Genomic DNA, 17,268 nt, shown 5'->3' with positions numbered 1-17,268 from the left:
AGCTCTGTTACATCTGAGCTGTTACTTCAATTCTAAAATTGAAATATGCTGCCTTGGAATTACACTCTTTTCACATCACTATTCTGCACCTTTGGGCAATTACAGAGCTGTTGAGCATAGCCAGTTTGTACATTGTCCTCACTTAGCTGCTCCTTTGTTCCAGAATCAACACTGAAATATGGTGTTTAAAAGTGTTGCTTTGACAGACCTGCACAATGCTCTATGATAGCAGCATCTGAGCATGCCATGGAAGCAAAAACCCCAAGGGTCTTATTCTGTGTATCTTCAAATATGTCTGCTGCTTTGTCTTGGCAAACAGTGTCTGAGTGTGACATTAAATTGCGTTTGTACCCATCCTGCCTGGCAGTGCTCACTAATAGGGACCTTGGATTGCATTAGGAGCTGTGGGAGGAAGCGGAAATGTGGTTTTCAGGTGGTTTCTCAGGCCCCATGCCAGCCTGTGTGCCACAGAGGGATGCAGTGTGAGCTGCTCCTGCAGAGCTGCTCCCTTGGGCAGAGTTGCCTCAGGTGGGAAGGGTTCATGCAGGTGCTGGTGCAGCATCACGTGTGATACCCACTGTCCTGCCTTTGTCCAGGTTTGAGAGCATCACGAGCATTCCTGAGGCAGCAAGTGTGGAAAGCAGGTGTGGTGAAGGGAATTTTTACACACTTTCGGAACGTGCATCTTACGTGTATGGCACTGGGTAGTTGCCCTGCCTTATCTCGCTGTGTTTTGCTGTGAATGAATTTTCTACAAATGAAATGAAAGTTTAGCTGTTCTACTTCTTTTTAACTCACAGGCAGTGCTGGAGTCCTCAGGGCTAGTTTCTGTCTCTATGAGCTGCAGCCTTTACAACTCCCTAGTTTAAGTGAAACCTTTTTGACCTATTTCTTAGGTCAGGGCTGAGATAAAATAAAAAATCTAAAAATGCTTTTTTCATTATGTGATCATTCTGCTGCCAAAGGGGAACAAGAACACCTTTGAAATCACCTATTTGGAAGAAATACTCGGGGGAACCAAATGCACAGAGGCAGTCAACCCAATTGCTTTAAAAAGATGATCATGCAGCACTGCTGATTCTGACATTCTGTAATCCTAATCTTAGAACTTTTTGGTTTGACTCTTGCTTATGTGGAAGAAATGTGGAATCAGGACTTGGTAAGTGAATGCATCACTGGTGAGCTTGAGGAAAAAAACTGATGAGTTGTCCAAGCTCTTACATGAGAATTAAACTTAAGAAATGAAACAATTCCCAAGCAAGTAATGTACCAAGAAAGATTTGATAAGAAAAGGCAATATATTAAAAGCTTTCGAAGCAACCCAGGAACCAGAATTTTCAGTAGCAGAGGAGGTTGAGCCGTCTCTCAGCAGGGTGCTGAAATCCATGTAGTTCACTAAATCTACTAATGCATCCGTTTCCCATTTCAGTAAGTCCGTGCAACTTTGAATACAACAGTGTTTAAACAAGAGAATCATTTGGCCCAGCTCTTCTAAATCCTACCTTGGGGAACATATTATTGTCATGGTAACATAGCCAAAGCTTTTACTGTTAGCTCAAGATAGGAATCTCTATTGTTTCAAAATGTATATTTGGAGCACAACTTACTAAAATCATCAATATTTACACAGCAGATAATATCTTCAGGCAGGCTGGCCACCATCTGTCACAGTCTGATTTAATTTTATGGTTGTAGCAAAGTGAGCTGACAGCGTGGAATTTTTCACAGAAGTCAGCTGGAAGTGTGTCATGGTTCTCAGGTAAACCTGAGAAATGTTGCAAATGGTGGCTATGCATTCATGTTATGTAAATGGGGGAAGTACTCATTTGGGGGAGGGATTGATTTCTGTTTGTTTGCATCCTGAAACAAGTTTAAATTCTGTTTAGTGCTCTATTGTACTGGAATAATTTATAATTGAATCCTTCATACGTGCCTTATGTATCTCTGGAGGGAAAATTGAGCATGAAATCATTTGCTCTGGAAGAATTACTGAATACAGGAAGTGGCAATTTTTAAAATTAAATAAGACTTGAGCAGTTCATGGCATTACCTTCAGATGGCAATTTAAATTAAGGTTGTTTTCTTTTTCGTAGTAAGCATTTGGTTTCTGGCACCTTTAGCATTTTATGTAATGCTTTATATCATTAGGACAATAAAACACCCATGATAAATTTATTCAAAATTATATTAGTGCATTTAAGGGTATATTTATTTGCTAGAGTTTTACAGGACATGCAGCCCTTGACAGCGAGACAAAGCAGTTTCAAAAATGGCAGTAGTATTATTGTCTGCTGAAGTTGTTCTCTTGATGTGTGTGTCATCAATAAGTAGCAACATTTTTTTTACTAATGATGCAGTAATTGAAGGTACAGATTAAATTGTTTCTTGTACAGTAGAACAGTTCTGTTTCTCCAACACATGGATGCTTGAAGCTATTCATTAAGTTTGTTCCCTCTATTGAAGTAAGTAGTTAGCAGTCCAGTTTGGTACATCTGATTTAATGCCTAGTGAGATATATGTGCATCTTGCTGTTTCATATGTATGGACTTTGTCTCAGGACATCCTTTTTCTAATGATGATGAGTGTAAAGGCTTGAACCCTTCAATTTGTGTATTCATGTGCATGCATTTGTGTGCACATTTCTACTGTGTTAGTGCCTGTCTAGTTGCTGCTTAATGCATATCTGCTAAGATTTGTTTCATCCTATCTTGCATCTTGATTTAGAAATGTGCCGATAATGAAAAGCACTCTTGACTTGAAGAAGAATTTTTTTCTGAATCTGCTCTTGTCCTCTACTACATATAAAGCAGGATTTCAATATCTAAAATAATGCCTTTTGGTCTGATAGCTGCTGGATTTTGTTCCTGTTTGTGCAATGTACAAGCAAGTGATCAGTGCAACTCCTTACTGTTAACCAGTCTGTCTTTTAAGAATTCTTCTGGTGCATAGGTTGTGCTGATTCACTGTCTCTTTCAGTTATAAACCTCCCTTGTGAAAAAATGAATCAAGTGGACTTGTCCATCAGCCATGCCCTACCCTGTGATATCACTGCCTGTTCTCAATTACTCGGCTTTGTCTCCAATTACACTTTGTAATTGCAGCATCTCTGTATTGATGAGTCCTCATGAAGGTAAAAAGAAGGTTTAGATTGTGCTTTTCAACCTCAGAGTTATATAGAAAGCTGACCTGATGCTGGGCATAGTTAATTCTCCATCTCAGTTTAGTTCTGTTACATTTGTCAACCTGTACAACAAAGTTAAAGAAATCCTGAGGTTAAAATGTACACTTTTTCATGGTATGGCAGTGAAAAGGTAGCGAAAGGAAAGGGGGTGAAAGAAGAGTTATAGGAGTATGTGTAGCTTCCTTAACTTTTTACAAAGCCTCTCTCAACCATTAGCATAATAACAATGTGGAAAATGTAATGGCTTTAAAGGCCTCTTGATGGAGATGAACACAAAATCCAAGATTATTGTTTCTTTTGTCTGGGATAAAGTCTAGGTCAACCTTCATCAGTATTTTTTCCTTGAGAATGAGACTGAATAACAGCAATGAAGGCATTGAAAATTTTTGGGTTTTGTTAAAAACCAGCTTAGAAGTTCAGTACAGTGGAGGGTTGTATGGCAGAGAAATGAGAGCTGCAAAAAAAAGAGTTTGTTATATTGCATCCTCAAGCTTGAAAAATAACTTTGGAACAAAGACACACTCTTGGATTTCGTGTACAGTGGGTTCATACCTGGGGAGAACAGCAGGGGCTGGTTCCATGGAGAGCCTGGCACACACCTTCACTGTTCTACTGGAGAGTGCAACATTACATCAGAGTGGAATCGTCCAAAACTGTGGCTGAAAGTGAGGTTGAGAAATCCCTTAGTTCTGGCTTTAGCACTGACTTGGATGGAAGAATTTGTTCAGAGATTGCTTTGTTGCTTTATGCCTTAAAACATGAAGATGCTTGCTCACTAGGATTTTATTTTAGTGGCCTTAATTTGATGTGATTCAGAAGAATATGACCCCTGTAAGGCAGGCTGAGCTGAAGGGGGTGTGTAGCAGCTCTTAAACTATCACAGTTTGCAACCCAGTGCATTAAGTCATCTCCAATTTCAGATTGCTTTAATGTGCTGGATTGCAAACTGTGGCAATTCAGGAGTTGCTACATTCAGCCATCCATACAGCAGGTTCTGAGAGAAATGTGCTCCCAGTGTCTCATGAAAATGAATGACAGAGGTACAGTCTACAGTTTTTTCATCTCCTGGGCTACAAATTGTATGCAGAATTTGCATTTAAAATGAAATTATTCTTGTACTAAGGAGGACCAACACTGAGTGCTTTAAAAGCACAAAGAGGAGATCCAGGAGCTTAGCTGAAATTAATTTAGTTGACTCATTGTGACCTTTGTAGCTGATTTTGTGCTGTAAACATCCGCTTCCATTTAGTCGACCTTAAATTTAGACCATACCCACTTCTGGCCTTACCTGTCACAGAGAGCATATCTACCAGTTAAGACTGGGGCAACTATTCTGGGAAACTGGTGCCAAAAATGATTTGTTTAAATAGTTTGATGCAGATCTGATATGCTGTGTCAGGCCATTACAGTGTTTAGCTGAGGCCTGATTCCAGTATGGAATGCCTTTTATGGAATCTTGGTGTATCTTGGCCCAGCCAGTCAAACATCTCTGTAATCACTCGAGATGAGTGTGGAGAGAAATGCTGCTGAGCTTGAGGAAGCAGCATCCCTTGACTGGGGAAAGAAGCGTTTGAAAAGTCACTGTTTTCCATTAGATCCATTGTTTCAAGGGCAAATATCCTAATTACACTCCAAAGTTTCTGTCACTTCTGTAGAAGCTTAGGCTCTTTGTTTCCTCTGTTTCTCCAACCCCACTCTTGTAATGATGTCAAAAGCAGCCACTCTTTATCCCTTCTGCACCAGTGAGCGGTCAGTTAATGGTATTTTCAAAGGTATTTTCCTGACTCACCCAATAGTATGGGATTGTTTTTTTCCTAGAAAACTTAAATTTATTGTACCCTTACTGTGTTTTGTAATTCAGAAAAATATGTGTATGGATATATTTTTAAGGCAAAAAAAAACTTCTTCAAAGAGGTAATTTCATTCTGGTATTTTTGCCTTACAATAGTGAATTGTTGAAGAAAACTGTAAGCACAAGAGAAGTAATTTTTCAGAGTATTCTCTTGTAGGATCTGGAAGGGCTGAAACCTTTCTCAGAGTGGAGGAAGGTTCCTTTGCTTGGAGCCCTTCTATGCTGGAAGCAGTAGTCACTTGCTGTGCAAACATGATAGTAATGTCCTAGACACTAAGAGAGTAGATGTGATATGGTGTGAAAGATTAAAAGGGAATGAAGGGATTTGTGTTTTTAATGACAACATAAATACAGCCTGTTTAAATTTTTGTTTGTTCTGTCAATGTTGTGATGAGAATCCTGGTTTTTTTTGTTTCAATATCTTGTAGTTACTGCTAATTGTGGCTCTTGCTAGCATCTTGCAGCATCTTTATTGTTCTCCTCCACTAATCACTCAAAAAAAGGAAATTTAGCAAACTGTCGATGTCTGAAGCTTACCCAGTCAAATGTGCTATGATGTTGAGACCAGTAGCTTGGCACCTTAAAAGTATCTGGCTTATTGCTTATTTCTTCTGTGCAGGTGTTTGCAAACTGCAGTGGAAGTTGTGCCCGGCTGCCCTTTGTGCCTCCTCAGGGCACTGGTGACAATGGCAGGACATCTTCTCTTAGCATAATGTAGAGTGTGGGGAGGACTTTCTGTGGTGATTGTTAGCTTTTGATAGAGGTGTTAAGTAAATGGGCAGGGAAGAAAAAAGACAACAGTGTGAAAGTTGGAACAATAGAGTTTTTTCTCGCCGCAACTAAATGCATTCAGACTGTCATGCATGTGTTTGTGCATGCAGGAACGATACATGAATCAAGATAAAACCCTTCACTTCCAAAACATAAGAACATGAAGGAGAAATAGGCTGATGGAGAAGGGAGAATGGTGTATGTAGACACGAATGGGCGACCAATAGCTCAGGGGCCAGTCCCAGCCATTGACTTCACTTTGTCTGTAGTTAGGTTAAATGATTTACATGTTTATGTGTCACGTCATATGTCAATGTATGGGCTGCTAAAGGCACTTGGGTGGCCCTCAGGAAAGCAAGAGTTACCCAGCCTGAGTTAGATAACCTCTGTGTTGGAGTTCCAGGTCACACGGGACTGTGTTTGGCTCTAGGTGTGGTAAAACCTGTGGAATATCTCACTGGTAGTGAGATCCTTGGTGTTCTTGTAGACCAATGAAATTGATATAATGAAGGAAATGGTTTGGTTTTTTGAAAGGGTATTTTGGCAAGATAGAATGTCACCATGATAGGAGGAAAGGCAAAAAGGGTTGGAATTACTCAGCCTGGAGAAGAGAAGTCTTTGGGGTGACCTAACTGTGACCTTCCATTACCTGAAGGGAGCCTACAGGAAAGATGGGGAGGAACTTTTTTCAAGGGCCTGGAGTGACAGGACAAGGGGGAATGGCTTCAAACTGAAAGAGAGCACGTTTAGGTTAGATATTAAGAAATTCTTCACTGTGAGGGTGGTGAGGCACTGAAGAGGCTGCCCAGAGAAGCTGTGGCTGCCCCATCCCTGGCTATGTGCAAGGCCAGGTTGGATAGGGCTCTGAGCAACCTGGTCTAATGAATGACATGCCTGCCTGGGTATATTGGAACTAGATGATCTTCAAGGTTGCTCCCAACCCAAACCATTCTGTGATAATATTTCTGACTAGCTCTTATCCAAGCCTAAATCTCATGGAAGTGGAGTAGCCTTCCAGTGTGCTTTCTTTGCTGTTTAATGTCAGAAGAGAGGAGACATCCTGCAGTTTGATATGTGCAGAAGAAATGTTATCTGCTTAACTTGTCAGCTTGAGGACATCAGAAGTCATCACCAACTCTGCTTGGTTCTGTGAGCAAAAAATACAATAGTTCCTCTGTGCAGTGGTACTTTTTGGAAGTGGGGCACAACATACTGCTAGTGGGGAGATCTTTAGCAGGTCCTTGGGCTTCTGAGGACCTCCAAGAGTTGCATTGCTTGTTCATTCAAGCAGTAGCTGTGTTCAATAGCCGTGGATGAGATGTGTTGTAATTTTATTATTTCTTTAAATCCCTCTCCCAAGCATGCAACTTGATTGAATTTTAAAGATGTGTATGTTTTCTTAGGGTGATGGGCATTTATGCCTTTGTATAGCAGCTAATGTAAACAAAAGAGCAGATCCACACTGCTGCTACCACCTTCTCTCTGTACTGCAGATGTCTGAGGAGCTGCTGCTGCTGCTGGTAAGTGCTACAGGAGGCTGCTCAGCTTCCCTTTGCAGGCTGCTCTATCCCCTGATTCTCCAGGAGATACCGTAGCTGTGGCTGCAGATTAGATTTTTCTCTCCCTCCCCCTGCGAGACCTCTGTGTGCTTTGACGTCATGTGTGCTCCTTTCAGTTGCCATAGCAGCCCCATTCCCCAAGCTCTCTGCCTGTCTCCTCTGGTAGGTTCCACAATGGTACAGCCAGCATCACGCTGCACAATGGTTTCCAGGCAGTGAAAGAGCGTGATTCAGCAAGCCACTCTCCCCCCCCTCCCCTTTTATTTCATTATTATCAGACATTTTGCCTCCTCTTTTTCTGTTCTCTTCTACCCTCTCCCCCAGGCTTTTATTCAGTTCTTGAAAGGAAAACGGTGATTTACCTTGAAAGCAACTGCCCATCATTTTTCTTTTTTTTTTTCTCTTATCTTTTTTTTTTTTTCCTATTATTATAAATAGCCCTTTTTTTTTTTTTTTTTTCCTCAGCACTGTTTGGAATGTGATTTAAAAATACCACCTAAAGTCGCAGTTTGGGGAAAAGGTTTCTGGACGAGGAGAATAGCTCGCAAGCAAGGAATGGTAGGTGGTTGATGCTAATATTCTTTGACTAACTGCTTTCGCAGGGTGGGGTGACTAATATTGATTGCTCTTTGAGGAAAAAAAAAAATAAAGCAGGGGAGAGGGAGAGAGAGAGAGGGACAGATTAATGAAATAAACTGCTAAGAGAAGCAAGAAGGCTGCACCTGTCCATTTTGTGGCGAGAGAAGCAACATTTTCCTGTGTTCGGGTGTGTATGAGCTTTAATGTTTGGGTGCTGTAGGTGACCGGTGGCCGTGAGAGCAGGGCAGGGGCACATCGTGGACGGGAGTGTGGCAGTGCTTTACCAGCTGGCTCATGTAAACAGTGGGGTTTTACTCAGCCTCATCACCTCTAACGCTGCCTGGGGGCTTTGGGGGGAAGGAGGTGTCTTGGCTTGCAGCTCAGTAGAAAAATGAGGGTATTTTGGGGGTTATATGGTCCATACACAGCCATATACAATTTGAGTGTGGAAAAATAAAGAAAGGACAAGGAACTAGAACATTCAGGGGACAGAAGTCTTGGCCTTTTGCAGAGTGGTTGAATGCCAAAAAAAAAGTGTGTGTGTGTGGAAGTGTTTGACAAACCTTGTCGGATGTGGGGGTGGGGGTTGTTTTTAAGAAAGTGGCCTTTAATCATCACTCTTCCACATTACTTGGATGCAAGTGAACAACTCAGCCCACTGGGTTTTACAGAACCACAAGAGCTTTCAGAAGCGTTTACAGCAAGCTACAGGCCAGTTATTTTGCAAAAGAGAATTAACTATCTGTAGATGCTGCAGTGAAATCAATGTTGCTTTGCAGGGAAATCCTCTGGCCGAAAAAGCTACTGCCAGCTACTGCTAATAGGAAGAGATGTTGGGTTTGTTTTTTACAGCAGAGGGACATTATTAGAAATGATAGAAATTTGCCTTGGATAATTAAGTGTTACAGCATTGTTTAATAAGCAGGCAGTGCTCCCACTGAACCACGATGGGCATGTTTCACACCATCCGTGTGCTGGGGGATTGTAAGCTTGTTTACATGGGTTCTTTTTGCTGCATAGCTTCCTTATATCCTCAGTGCAATCTTCCCCTCCTCTGATATGTTCACTGTAAGTTTTGCCAGAGACTTCTATAGGGACAAACCAATACTATGTGAAAATACAAGTTTTGAGGGAAATTATGCTGTGGAGTAGAAATGCATTAGGAGGAAAACACAAATGAGTATATTGTAAGTGATCAGAGGAGTCTGAAATGAGCTTGGTGAAGGACACAGAGGTTGTCCTGCAAGCCCAGCTTCAGAAAAAGAGAAGGGGTAAGATAGAGCAGGCTGGTGTAGGTACTGCACGGGGCTGTTTGTCTTTGCTCACGTGTAACCTATCTTCGGTCCCCATGCCTTGGGGAAAATGGGGTGCACCAACCCTCTGCTATTTTAACCTTCTTTTGGTACTTTGCTGTGTAATCACTGGTCAGGAACACTGGAGCAGTATTTTCTTCTGTGGTCCTCTGGCTGTGTGCTCTCTTCCTGCTAGGAATGGTGGCATAGAAATACCTTTTCAGTTGGCTCAGCTAATGACTTTGTCTTACAGGGATGCAGATGTGAATGACAAAGGTGATTTGACCTCAGTCATTAAACAATATTCTTTTTTCCTGACTCTTGATAAACTGCACTCTTGCTCACAGCTCTCTCCTGCTGTTTCAGAATATGCATAATTTGTCAGGGTCCTGCTGTAATTATGGTTTTGTTGAGGAGTATTGGGATTACAAAGGTGTTCATAAATAGGATAAGGACAGAAATCACTTACCATGAAAAATAAGTTACCTTCAGCTGCCTGTCTCCCTGCTTGGAAAATGTCCTTCTCATTGTTAAAAAGCCCCTTCAGTGCACAGACACAGTTCTATAAGCAGACTACAGGGATGAGTGTTTTCTTGTAGGTTTGGATTTTTTTTCCCTACTGTCAGTGGCTGGCATGTTTACAGCTGTTTTTTAGCGATTTAACAGTACTGGATCAATATACCTTCAAACAGTGTTACAGTACCAGATCTGGCTTGTGAAAGCAAAGAGAGAGTTATCAAAATTTCACTGCCATGGTATTAGAGAAGGTCATAAAGTTTGCTTCTAGTTTTTTCAGTTCATTGCAAAAGTCATCCAATTTAAGGAAGGGCTAAAGCAGGCCCAAAGGAGGATGGTTTTACCACTGCTTTTGCAGACAACATCATAATTTTCTTAAGCCTTGGAAGAGAGAAAAGCTGCATTTAGGGAGAGGTCTCCAGCTTTAAAATTGGCAATCTCTTAAACTGTTGTTCAGCAGATACTACTCAGTTCCTGGGACAATTCCAAACTGCAGAAAATATCACCACCTTGTTGATAAATTTTCAAATCAAAGTAAATTTTTGTTTGTTTTATGGCAAGCATTCTATACCCATAGCCCCTCCCTTTCCACTGACTACATTTTGACCTTATAATAACACTACTAGAAATGATGTCCTGAAAGCCTAGTGATTGCAGAATCACCACAGTTTCTGCTCTGTTATGTCATCAGGAGTAAAGGAGAGAGTCTTCACTGGACTACAATACTGAATAGATAGATATAAGTTCTGGCTTTCAGTGCTCTTATTCTGCTACCCTTTTCCATGATTCTTGCACACTTACTGTTTTGAAGGCTACTTGCAAGGAAAATGAACCTTCATAAAAGGGCCACCAGTGATTAAAGTAGAGATCAAAAGCCATACAGGGGATGGGATGGAATTTCCTGGTCCCCTGTCCAATGTTTATGAAAGCTACACAGCTGTCCTTGAGCTGCTCTACTGTGTTTTAGCCCGATAGCTGTAGCTTTGTTAGCCAGCTCTAGGATCAGTCTTGGCTAGTTGTTAGAAGAGAAGGACAGGAAGTTCAAGTTCCAATACTTTCCAGTCTTATTTGTTTTCTATACAGTGAGACTTTTGGTAGAAGTTTAGGTGTATGAACTCCCTAGTGGTGGTGGTATGTTCTCAGTTTCATTTCCACAGAAGATGTGAATTCATGAGCTTTTGTGTATGCTAGGATCTTCGTGACTATGCCTGGAGCATGGCACAGTGTCTTGTTACAGCAAGAAAAAGGAAATGCAACTGTTGTATTTTTAGGCAGGTTCTGGGCTTTTCTCCTGTCTAAGAACAAAATTATGTTGATGACCCTGTGAGTGTAGCCCCTTGCTCACATCACAGCAGTAACATGGGAAATTTGGGGTGTGTTATGACCCGTTCTAACACAAATCTTGGGGTGTGTTAGAATCTCTCAAGACTTCTGTGAGCTTTTTACATTGTAATAATCAGTAAAAGTTGGAAGTCCAGAAGAGCCTTCCAGTCAAGTCAATAGCTGCTTCACCAGGATTCTACACTAAGAGGTCAATAACCCCGCAAATTAGGAACTGTAATTTGAGGGTGGGATTTCAGGAGCCTGAGCTGGGCCCTTATTTGTTAAGTAGTTGTTTTCTCATGAGGATTTTTTCATTTTCTGTGCTTAGTACAAAATTTTAGTTCTGACATACTTGAAAGCATGTTAGGATACAGGGGTAAGAAAATGTTGTTCAAACTTTACACTTAATAGTAATTGCTTGATTTTGTTCAGTGCTTAGATACCAGAACACCATGTTTGACTGTTCCTTCTCTTATTCACTATCTTAATACCACAGCATTTGCTTTTTCCTCCAATTCTTGAGGTTGTCTGTAATTTTCTTGACTGCATGGGCTTTGTCAGTTGAACTTCTTTTGTCACATGCTTTGCTGTTTGTTTTTGAGAGGGTGCCAATTTGATAAACAGCAGTAATTCACAGGCCTTTCCTGATGCCTATATGTATCCATATCACAGTTTTTAAAGATGTTAATCATGTCACAAGTCAAATTTAATTTCCATCCCCAGGTATTGGTGACAGGTGGCTATGTACATATCTCAACTGGTTATAAGTAAAGTTTCTGTTCTTCCTTGTTTCAAAGAAAAAATTCAAGATCTGGCCTGAGAAAGATAAATAGTATAGAAACAAAAATAATTATTTTAGAACAGTTTTTTTTTCTTAGTGCCATCTGTTTCAATTTGAACAGTCTTGACCGTGTGCTCTTGAGCACTAAGGCCTTGATTTTTTTTTTTTTTCCTTTTTTTTGCTGGTGGGGGAATAACTGTGACACTTTCCTCCCATTTAAACAGCACTTCATACTGCATTATTTTCTGTCTCTAGCCTTTCTTCTTTGCATGGAAGAAAGGAGATTTATGGTACAGATACTGCCTGAACTGGATGCATTATGGTATTATCAGAGGAAAATCTAAAGTCTTTGTTATATAACGTGCAGCTATTGATATTCCAAGTTAGTTTAGTTTTCTGAAATTTTCTGTGTCAATCAGACTTGAAAAATAAACCCCAAATATTTCTTTCTCTTTTTTTGTGCTTAGGGCTAGTATTAGGAACCTGTACCAACAGCAGGCCAGACTCAAATATCAGCTATGGCAACCCATGCATGAAGTTGATGCCTTTGAACTATTTCCTATAGATGAAACATAGCACATGCTGTGGTGAGTCAACAATATATTATTTTATTAAATCATACTTCTTGGCAAAAAAAATGCCAAATGCCAAAAGATGCTTAATGCCCAAGTGCATGCTGATTTTTTTTTTTTTACTTTTGTTTTGTTTTGTTTTGTTTTTTGTTTTTCTTGTTTTGGAGGGGGGAGGCAGGGAACATTAATGTTACAACTTGTAGTAATTTTTAGTACACATTAACATAATGCTGTCATTTTATAATGAGTTTTCCAAGAGTATAATTCCTGCGTTGCACAGTTATCAGATGGAGCATATTTGGAATGTTGTTTCAGAGGAAGTGTTAATATAGCAAAACAATTTTAAAAAAGATCCTACACATGCAGGGTTCTGAGCATGATTTAAAATGGCAAAATCTGTTTCACTACTGGAAAATCCACAATTTTGGACCAATTTTTGTAACTAATGTTTTCCATCTCTTTGATTTGGTATGGGGGAAAGGTTGCTTTGTTTCTCTTTGAGATGACTGAAGATGACTGTGGGGAGTCCTCATAGATTTTTTTGATGTGTCTCTTTATCCTTGGACAGTAAAATAGTGAGAATAGTGATGAAAAGCAAATAGTCTTTTAAAAAATACTGTAGTTTTAACCATCTTAAGTCTGCTAATAATTTCAATGCATATTTCTTCCGTCAGAAATCATTTTGATTCTGATAATTTCTTTAGGATGATTTTGGTGTACCTTTGGGAAATGGGGAATTGTTTTCAGATTTCTCATGTAATCTCAATAGAATTGGTATCAAAACTTGTAACTGTTACACCAATAAGGTGTAGCTCCAAGTCACTGAAATGTTTCTGTAAGGAGATAGTACTCTTACTTGTAGATGGGGGATGGAAACACGTAGTAGGCACTCACCAGTGAACAGAAGTGGTGTGTAGGTAATGTTAAGGATGATTAGATGAATGCTCTGGTGGCACTTTCATCCTTGGTGAAGCTGCTGAAAAAATTAAACAGGTGTCAGTTAAATCTTTGCAAAGCAGTTTGACTGCTTTGAAGTGAGATGAGTAGCAGAAAGCAGGGCCTACTTATCCACTGAGAGAATTTGTGTTGGAATCTAAAGGGTTTCCCGAGGGGAGAAGACATACACTGGACATGGACAGTGATTTGTGGCATGAGGAGTCACAGTCTGGATGCTCACATCCTTGACTTGTGGACATCCAGTGGAAGCAAAACATTTATGTAGAACTTAATAACCTCTCTTTATTACTACGATATTTTTAACTTCTTATGGCTTTTAAGGCCTATTGTCCTAATGTAATTCTAGTTAGCAAGACAGCCTTCATCTTGGCTTCATGTGTAGGCTTTAGAAACTGTGACACTGAGCCTTTTGTGTATGAACGGGTCTGGGTGACTTTTGAATTTATAATGAAGCCTGAAACCATATGAATTTTTTTTTTTAATTAATATTATTTTACTTTAGTTTCTGTGCTGAGGAGCACACAGATAACCTGCTAGTTGTAGATAATGGAAGAGGCTGGCAACAGCAAAGTATATATGATTTATGGTAGTTGATGGAGTGGTGCGAATAAAGGATTTTGTTAACATGTCCATGATGAACAGTTGCTAAACAGACATTGCATGAGATTTTTGTGGTGTTTAGTACATGTTAATGTAATTAGCTGATAGTCATGGCAGCCCAGTTCCTCTCACCATTAACATTATTAAAATTGCTGTATAAGTAGAAAAATCGTTCTTGAGAAGCCGGCTGATGATAATCCCCACTCTTGGTGATTTTGCATGTAGTAGTGTATGTAGTGCTAATTTTGGAACACAGTGGTACTGCTGAGTACAAGCACTGGGACTTGATCATTTGTCCCTCAGGTCACCAAGATGTCTTTATTATCGTGTTGCAGCTATTGATATTGCTGTGTGGTGTTCAAGCATGCACCAATGGCTCTGTTCAGGGTACTTCCAGAGTTCAGGGCACATCTAAGTCATCTCCTCCAGCTTTGTTCTTCCCAATTTAGATTTTAGGGTAGGAAATCAGTGCAAACACCAGGGTTTCAGAAACACCATATGAAATGTGTCAAAAGAACTCAGATATGTCACAGGGAGAGAGTTGCTTGAGAAGTTTCCTCCCAGCTGACATAACATTAATAAGAAAAATTAGTTAAATATGTTTAACAGAAATTAAGGACTTTAAGGTCTTGTTCTGAGGTAACAGCTCCACAAAAAACGTCTTGTAGGTCTGTTCAGGCATATAATACAACCCTTTAGCATGTATTTAAAGCTTTGTATGTGTAGGAACTAGGCATGCAGTCCTGTAAACGTGTGTAGCAAATGCAGTTTGAAATTTGGGGTTTGAGCTCTCTCCAGTTAATAGTGCTTGTTAAGGCAGACACTTCGATCATATAGCTTTATTTTGCATTCAGCAATTTCTGAGGATGAAAACACAAGCTTTGTAACTGTAGAACTTGTATGTGAAGTCAGAAACCACATCTAAAAATTAGCATATAATTAGCAAAGTTGCTGGATTAGCTGTCCAAAAACATTAAAAAATGGTCAGGAAAAATAGCATTTGGAGAACGAAAGTACCTGTCAATATTCATCACAGAAAAGAACAAGTAAGGAAAAAACCTGGGATATTTTGCTTAACAAAAAAGTAAGGTTAGTGCTGTGGGCGATGGGTATTTTGAAAAGCTGAGCTAATAATTTTATTAGAAGTCATGTGAGAGGGAGGCTTTGATACATCTATGCAGAGAAGCAAAGTACCTGGGATAAAGGAATTTTGGGGTTTTTTTAAGTGCTTGGAAAAAACATTTGAAGATCCTTCTATTTTGTAGTGTCTTGGCTTGGTATCTTGCTACTACAGTCACTTTTTTTTTTGGAACATCGTGTTGGTTTCTCTTATGTTCATCATTGTGTAAGTGCTAAGTGCACAAAGAGAAATCAAAGGAACTCAGAGCACAATTTTCTCTGTGCAATTTGTGTTCTGCTCCTCTGCCTAATAGAAAAACCCTGTTCATATTAAATTTGCTGCATATGATAAATGTAAAAATTTATTACCTGTTACTGATGATGGTGATGTAATGTGCAACATATTTCCCCTTGGAGGACTGTTGCCTGAGTCTATTTCCAAAAGCTATTTGTCACGTGATCAGCTACATGCAAACAAAGGTTTTCCAGAAGTGACCTCTAACACTCAACACTTCAGCTGCTCACCTTCTCTATTTCTCAAGGGGGTTGGACTTTTTCCAGAAAGTGCCGAGATCTTCACTTTGATTTACAGACTTTGTAATGGAACCACTTCATGGCCTTTTATTTCAATAAACTTCACTGGAAATGCCCATAAAGGGAATTTTCTTGCCTTTGCTTCTTTTTTTTTTTTGTTGATTATCTTTTTTTCCTTTATATGGATTTTCTTTTTTGTCTGCTCAGGATATTGTTTTGTAGAGTGTTTTCACACCCCTTTAAACTCAGATAACATTATGTGGATTAATGCTATTACTTCTTATTCTGATTCATATCCCTTCTCCCTCCATCCTTGTTTTATCTTTAGCTATTCCTACAGCCCGTAAGATTGGTATTTTAATTAAATTGTATTGAAGTTTAGCATTGTCAACTCTTGCAGTATTTGGGCTTTTTTAATGCTCTGGGCTAAGTATCACATACATGTGAGAAACTACGAGCTTTCTTTTAATAAAATGCAGGCTTTTTGTTTATATTACTGAAAAAAATGAAGCTTGAGTATATGAAAGAGTGAGGGTTCAAAAATGCACAGCCCTCCCACCAAGATTATTCCTGAATGGTATACTGGATTTTTGACATCATGTAACATGGGTCTTAGGCTTTTGGGACAGATAGTCTTAGAAAAATATTTTTTATTTATTTGGAAAGTGAAGATTTGGTGTCTTTCTAATGCCTGTAAAGACACAGACATACCTTGTGCTGTATCTATATCTGTATTCCCCCAGTAGCTTGAACAGGCCCAGCAAAAGTCAAGCTATTTGCATTTAAAAAATGAAAATAAAATTTATCTAAAAAATTCAAGTTCCTGGTGTCTGCAGTTGTTTAGTTTTGCTTTGGAATACTGCTGGACCAAATGCTTTTATTCTGCCGCATGTCAGTCTGCACTCACTGAAAAGGAGTGAGCTTAATTTATGAGCTTAATGCTTTCCTGTGTCAGGCGTGACCTGTGAGTATATCCCATGAAATATTTGTGTCTTCTGTATTTTTTGAGTTCCTGGTGGAAAAAATAGCTGTGAACCACCTGTCAGGCCAGTTCAGTATTTGGCAGTCTCCTCTTCCAACCTTACGGAGAATATCCAGGACTATTGCTGTGGAATATGGGAGTAGAATGTCAGACAAATATCTTCTGAGCCTTTGAGTAGTTTTCCAGTGTGATTCTTATGAGCTGTATTAAAATAATTTGAATAGCCTGCAGAAAAATAAATGGAAATGCCAAATCAATAACAAAAAGCACCCGGAATGGTGCCAGTGGAAAGGTGGAAAAGAGACCAAGACAGCAGTAAATTCAGCTCTGCTAATGGGCATGGCATGCAAACCCATATTATATAAAGTGGTGGGAAGTATTTTGTGACCACAGGGCAAAAGGTTTTGCCTGCTTCCTCCTCAAGGCTTGTCAGTGTGGTGTGTCTCTGTGCCTATTTCTTTGTGGCCTGTCCTTATCAAAAGTGCCTTTCTTTCTCACAATTTGTCAACAGGAGCAGAAACCTGGGTATACCATGTAGTACTGCCAGCTTTTCCTCTGCTCACCTTTCCTCTGCTGTGGTGTGTATTGGAAAGAACGGGGAGCACTGTGGGTGAGGAGTGTTGCTCTTGTAGAGAGGAGCACCCCCAGTG

The 17,268-nt window shown here is 39.8% G+C and overlaps 1 protein-coding gene across 7 annotated transcripts in view; it reads left to right on the top strand.

The window, feature by feature from the left end:
* Positions 1 to 7,449: 7,449 nt before the first annotated feature.
* MAPK10 (mitogen-activated protein kinase 10) overlaps positions 7,450 to 17,268 on the top strand; it is a 150,636-nt gene continuing 140,817 nt past the window's right edge. For 2 of the 7 annotated variants that reach the window (XM_017744185.1, XM_017744186.1), the window contains exons 1-2: positions 7,453 to 7,525; positions 7,829 to 7,921. In XM_017744185.1, coding sequence (XP_017599674.1) covers positions 7,463 to 7,525; positions 7,829 to 7,921 — 156 coding nt within the window. In that variant the 5' untranslated portion in view covers positions 7,453 to 7,462. The other 5 variants (XM_017744188.1, XM_017744187.1, XM_017744189.1 and 2 more) reach the window with 3 other exon arrangements.

The sequence above is a fragment of the Corvus brachyrhynchos genome, unplaced genomic scaffold (assembly GCF_000691975.1).
Source record: "Corvus brachyrhynchos isolate BGI_N302 unplaced genomic scaffold, ASM69197v1 scaffold229, whole genome shotgun sequence".
Taxonomy (NCBI): domain Eukaryota; kingdom Metazoa; phylum Chordata; class Aves; order Passeriformes; family Corvidae; genus Corvus; species Corvus brachyrhynchos.
Note: the sequence above shows the minus strand (reverse complement) of the source record. Positions and strands in the feature narration are given on the sequence as shown.